This window comes from Galeopterus variegatus, unplaced genomic scaffold (assembly GCF_000696425.1).
Source record: "Galeopterus variegatus unplaced genomic scaffold, G_variegatus-3.0.2 Scaffold5327, whole genome shotgun sequence".
Classification (NCBI taxonomy): Eukaryota; Metazoa; Chordata; class Mammalia; order Dermoptera; family Cynocephalidae; genus Galeopterus; species Galeopterus variegatus.
The window spans coordinates 91,371-97,687 of NW_007731438.1; the positions used below are offsets into that span (position 1 = coordinate 91,371).

The 6,317-nt window shown below is 44.9% G+C and overlaps 1 protein-coding gene across 1 annotated transcript in view; it reads right to left on the reverse strand.

Annotated features, from left to right (window-relative positions):
- Positions 1 to 1,026: 1,026 nt before the first annotated feature.
- The window catches only part of LOC103604678, a 15,640-nt gene continuing 10,349 nt past the window's right edge, over positions 1,027 to 6,317 (reverse strand). Inside the window, exons 5-7 of the mRNA XM_008589250.1 lie at positions 3,095 to 3,407; positions 2,533 to 2,596; positions 1,027 to 1,656 (exon numbers count right to left, since the gene is read on the reverse strand). Coding sequence (XP_008587472.1) covers positions 1,027 to 1,656; positions 2,533 to 2,596; positions 3,095 to 3,407 — 1,007 coding nt within the window. The remainder of the gene's footprint in view (positions 1,657 to 2,532; positions 2,597 to 3,094; positions 3,408 to 6,317) is intronic.

The window sequence follows — 6,317 nt, forward strand, 5'->3', positions numbered from 1 at the left end:
TAACAGGTTTATCTCTGAAAAGGCAGCTTTTCTAAGGTGTGAATTAGGCAAGCATATTTAAGAGTTATATTCAAACCTGTTGTTTTGACCCCATATAGTATCTATAGAACCATTGCTAAATCAAAACGATCTTTGTAAAGTTTCAAGAGCAGATCGATGGTCTTCATCCATGATGCTCTCCTCCTGATATCCCCTGAAAAGACAAATAAAGGCTATTCTTCAAACTGTGCTGGTAAAATAATGTTTTTCAACCTGACCTTTGACAAAAGGCAATATGTCTGGTAGCTGCTGAGATATGCAAGTCTTTCCATCAAGAGTAAATGGATGGGACGGCTCAGATCCATGTACACCTGAAGAGCCTTGCTGACCCCACTCTAGTGTCTGTAGCCTTGGGCTGCATGTATGTGTTTTCCCAAAAATGTGTTCAATCAAGCTCTCTGAAACTTTCCTTACTTTGGATCAATTTGCATGGCAGATTTGCCAGGCCACTGAGTTTCCAAGAAGACTGAATACCCTTGCATTCATCTACTCAACTGAATCAGAACACCAGCTGGTTTTGAACTCTAGTTTTGAGAAGAAAACTCCTTTTGGGGTGGTTTAGAGTGGCAGAGTGAGGCTGCAGTTCTTTCTCCTGCAAGGGACATAAACTCAACATTACTTTTTTTTCAAAGAGTTAGAGGAGATGAGGCTGAGACACTGAGGAGGGACAAAATTTCTATTTCTGTGGGTTCCTTAAGGCAACAGAGGAAGCTTAGCAGCCACAGGAGTCTAGTTAATGAGTGGGTTATACAATATTCATTGTGTTGAGTTTAACTCTTCAAACAGAACGTCTAATTGCAAAAAGAAAAAAAGAAGCTAAATTACAGATGTTAAGACAACAAAGCTCAGGAAGAACTCCCTCTGTTGATAAAACTGTCCTTTTGCTGTTTCCTCCACGAAGTGCACACTGACGGGGAGGTGCAATGAATCCCTGTGCTCATCAGGAATTCTTATTAGCTCTGCTCCGACTGAGACACTCTGCAGGGTCTAAGGAGGGCTACTGAGAGGCCTGGTATGACGGTCTTCTCCCAGGACTGTTTTCTTGCTACCCACAGAAGGAGTGATCCAGTTGCATTCCGCTTGAACCAAAACAAAACTGCTCTCCCCAGTCTTCCTGACATGCACGGTCTCACCACTGTCGCTCCTGGCAACAGCATCTGCAGCTTCGGTCTGCATGTGACAATACTGAGTGTGCAGGTAGCGAAGGCCAGCAGCCAGGGCCATGCCCAGGGTGGCTGACAGGCAAAGCAGGATTCCCAGCTGGGGAGCCCTGAGCTGGATCCCCAAAGGGGCACTGCCTCCCTCCTGCCTAATTTCAGGCCTTGTGTTGGTCTTCCTGGGGTGTCCTACTCCACCCTCTCCATTTCCTTCCCCCATTCTGGACTCCTTGTGCTTTGACTGAGGTAAGAAGCTGGCAGACGGCCTTGATGCTTCTGACTGGCCACCAGGAGCAGGTGGTCTGGAAATGCCCAAGGCATGGAAGACAGGGGTGGGGTTGGCTGCCCCAGCCCCACTCCCAGTGAGTGCTTCAGAGGCCCGGTGGTGTTGAGCATGGGTAAGATGGATGGTGAACAGAGGAGGCCTTATCACGGTCCTGTTAGAGGTCTCTGTCTTGTCCTAGAAAAACAAAGGAACAAAAAAAGCCAAAAGGGCTGGTCTTCTCCCCAAGCTGCCACTAAACTTTGCAACTGACCTACGTTTCTTAAAGACTCCCAGGCAGCAGCTGAAACCCAGCCTCCTGTCTGCTCCTAATAAAGCTCAGAGTAGATAAACACCCAAGGAGACAAATATGCGCTTGTTATTGATGGGGATGGATGGGATGGCTAATGGAAACCCCACAGAGAGCATGGAGGCCAGTTACAAGAATAGTCTTAGAATCATTTAAGAGGTTTCCAGACCTATGTAGGTGATTGTGTCATCTCCGATGGCTGAAAGCTTTGACTGTGTCTTTTTATCATAGGACCCATACAAGAGAGACCATTTAATCTTACTGTAGGTTCTGATAAATTTAAGTAAGAGAGCGCCGAATCCTAACCACTAGACCACCAGGGAGCATCAAATTTAAGTAAGAATATTACACCATGTTTTATTTTGTGTTTCTTCTAAGACTTTAAAGGAATAGTAAGTCAGTGGGCATGTATATTTTATATTGCCCATTGATCTAACCTCTGGGACCATACATGGTGGTTTGAGGCCAATGTTGTGAAGGAGGGGTGAAAGGGGAGAGAAGAGAGGAATTATTAACCAAGGCTAAGTGGGAGAACAAATCACTAAACCCATCAATTTCTACAATTGCCGATAACTTCAGAGACACTGCCTATAATGGAAAGGCTGGTATTGATTAGTAGAAAGACACTTTGTGTATATCATACCTTTGCTTTCCTCTTTCTGACTTTGGCTACTCGTCTAATAGCTCTGTTTTCCCAGCCTGGAATTTCCCACTCTGGGGTCAAAATACCAGCCTCAACCCCCATTCACAACTCAGGCTCTTACCTGTTCATCCCTGTCTGAGGACAGGCAAGTTTCCAATGAATCAAAGCTTGGTTCATCATGAGTCCTAAATGAAAGAATAGAAGGGCTTAGAAGAGGTCACTAATATTGGGCCAAAAAGCAATGTTTCCTACTACCATTGTGCATACTGATGAAATCAGATTTCCTTAGAAAAATTCCTGAGTTTAAAGTCAGGGGCCAGAGGGTAGAGTGGAGGAGAGGTGAGTGAGGATGGTAGCAAAGAACTCATCAAATGCTATCATTTTTTATTTTATATAAAAATATATGTATTTAATACTATAAATATATTTTAAATATAAAAAATTATTTTATTTTATTTATAGCAGCATCTCAGAGATCTTACTCTGTCCAAAAGAGTACAGTTTCCCTGGTTGATTATCATACCCAGCCCTTATGACCAGTAAACTTTCTACAGTCTGGGTTTTTCATACACTTGAGAATACTATGGCTGAGATCTTCTTTGTGTCAGACTCTAAATTAAGTACCTCAGTGTTTAGCCTAGCCCCACCACCTGTGCTGAATGGCCCACCCCATCACTCATTACCTATCATGGATGCTAGGGCTGGAAGCAAAGCCCTCTGAAGAGAATCTCCTGAGACCCACAAGCCTCTCCAGTCCACGGGCATCCAGGGATGGTTCTAGGGTTGGGTTGCTGTCCTGGCTGGGTCGCCAGCCATCACTGCCTGTAGTAGCCATGTGGGAAGATGGTTGGGACAGAGTCTTTGCATCCCCAGGAAACTCTGTCACCCAAATATTGTCAGGAACAGGATCCAGGTTGTCCTCTTCTGCATCTCCAGTAAGGGCAACAGCAAAGACATCTGTGCGCTGCTGCAGAGGAGTGATGAGTGCATGGGGAGCTAAGCAGAGGCCACAGAACCACAAAGAGAGGGTGAGAGTGTTTTCCCTGCATTCATTGGTATAAACAACTGCAATGATGAAGAGTAGAGACTAATAAGCCTTCGGGACAGACCATTAAGTGTAAGCCATTCAAAAATGTCAAAGGAAGATGATCTGCCTAGTGATACAAGCCCCTGACCAAGCAGCAGGGCATCCGATTTCTTACATCTTCTTAAAGGGTATGTCCCTGACCCTTCTGGGCTTGTGCATTCTTAAAAGCCTCCATTCAGGGAATGTAGAAACCACTGTGACCACTGTATTTTTTCACCTCTGCCTTCCAAACACTGCTTCTAGCTAGAAAAAAAATGGAAAAAGAAAAATGGAATCCCACAAATCAGGTTTTTAAAAGCCATAGATCTATCTTGCCATATTATTAACATTAAAAGTTTTCCTGGTGATAAGAACTTGAGCATCCGCTACAAGTGAAGACGAGACCACTGCTCTCTGAGGCCCTCCCCCATCTGAGTGCCCATCTGTGACCGGCTCACATGACATCCCAGAGCCTTAGAAATAGCCACACGCAGGGCAGCAAACAAGAGAGTACAGGTTTTAGCATCACAGTACTGTCTGTGTTCACTTCTCCATTCCGCTAATTCCTGTCTTTGGGGGAGTCCTCTCAGAGCATCAGTTTCTTCATTTGCAAAATGAGGCCAATAATCGAGTTGTTGGGGGGGTGCAATGAAGTCACTGAGGTCAAAGCACAAAGCACAATGCCTGGCACATGTGTGACGTGCACCATGACGATTAGGATCACAGCAATGGTGCTGATGAGGCCAGTGCTAGCAGAAGGTTCTCTGGCCAGGGCCCCAGCTGAGTTGACTGAACCTTCTTTTGGGGGAAGAGGTGGCCCTTTGTTCCAGTGTTTTCATCACTCAGAAACACTGAGGTGAACAAAGTAGCCATACTCAGACACACAGAACATGGTAAACGGATGGTTTTAAATTCCTGCATGAACTCTAAGTTCATTCGGTATTTTCTGCAGACCTACTGAGTGCTGGGTATTGTTGTGGTTGCTGGGGATACAGAAGTAAGGTAGATTGGTCATTGTTGTCCTGAACTCAGAATCTGGAGAGACCCTTAAATGACCAGCCACACAGAATATAATGTGATGACCACTTTACCACCAGCACTGAGGAAGCAATTATACTTACTGCTATGATCTGAATGTGTCCCCCCAAAATTCAGATGTTGATACCTAATCCCCAATGTAATAGTATTAAAAGGTGGGGCTTTTAGAAAGCAATTAGGTCATAAGGGCTCTGACCCTCATAAAAGAGGCCTGAGAGAGCTTGTCAGCCCCTTCCGCCATGTGAGGACACACACTAGGTGCCATGTATGACAAATGGGCCCTCACAACACACCAAATCCGCTGGTACCTTGATCTTGGACTTTCCAGCATCCAGAACTGTGAGCAACAAATTTCTGTTGTTTATAAATTACCCAGTCTAAGGTATTTTGTTACAGCAGCCAGAATGGACTAAGACATTTGCCTACCAACTTTTCCCTATGGGGAAAATTTTCTCAAAAGAAATACTGTACCTGTGCCTCGAAAGATATATACATTATCATGAAGAACAGTCCAGTCTGATGAAATGTCAGAAAGGAAAGCATGGGGCCAGCCCAGTGGCACACTGGAGAGTGCGCCGCTTTCATTATCATGAAGAACAGTCCAGTCTGATGAAATGTCAGAAAGGAAAGCATGGGGCCAGCCCGGTGGCACACTGGAGAGTGCGCCGCTTTGGAGTGTGGCGGCGCTCCCACCGAGGGTTCGGATCCCAGGTGGAGACCGGTTCCCTCTCACTGGCTGAGCGCGGTGCGGGCGCAACACTGAGGGTTGCGATCCCGTTACCGGTCAGTAAAAAAGACAAAAAAAAAGGAAAAAAAAAAAAAAAGAAAGGAAAGCATGGAGATATGTAAGATCATACCTAATGGGGTGGGGTAGGACCCCAAAGTGTCTTGCAGGTCTGTTGGGAGACATATTTGAAAAATACAATATACTATTTTCCCAATTTTGAAAATGCATAATTTACATTTGCCTAGGAAAGTCTTTCTACTGTTAAATCTATTTTACTTTATTAGATGACCCCTCCCTAGCACATGCACGTGCACACACACGTGCACACACATTTCTTTTTCCTTTGGAAGTTACTAGGGTTTGTGCAGAGGAATGGGAGGGAAAGCCAGGCTGGGGTGAGAAGGGTAGGAATGTGGGCAGCATAATGAGGAGGTGACCCTGTGACCCCCAGGGGGTGAGTTTTCCACAGGGTCAAGTGTCAGAGAGGCTGAAGGTTCAACATGATGCTTCTTCCTGAAGCCTCACTTTTATTCATGCCCATATTAAAACAAACATGGTTATGCTTGGGAATAGAATGCAAAATTTGCATGATTTACAAAATAAAACATGAGACTTCAAACACATGTTGGGTGTACAGGGTCTTCTCCAGGACATATTCTCAGACCCTGAGATCTGTACTCTACTTCTAGGAGGGCCTTGGTGGGATGGTTGGAGGAGTTGTGCTAGGCAATGGGAAAAGACTGAGGTTTTGGGGCAAAGGCAGAGAATGGAGGGTAGCCCCAGATTGCCTTCGTGACTGGGTCTGCTAGACTGAGCACAGGCAGGGATTTAGATTGGATTCTGCCCTTAACATATTTGCAAAGAATAAAAGAATAAAGGGAAATGGGATTGAATGGATTAAGGATCAGATCTTCTGTGCATGTGATTGGATGTCATTATGAACGCATCTGCTCGGGGCACTTAACTAGAAATAAATAATGAAAATGAGTTCCATATCACCAGAAATTTTCAGGTAGGTCAAACATTCTCTAGCTGGCTAGGAGTTTTGTTGTCTCGTTTTGCTTTCCTTTTTTTT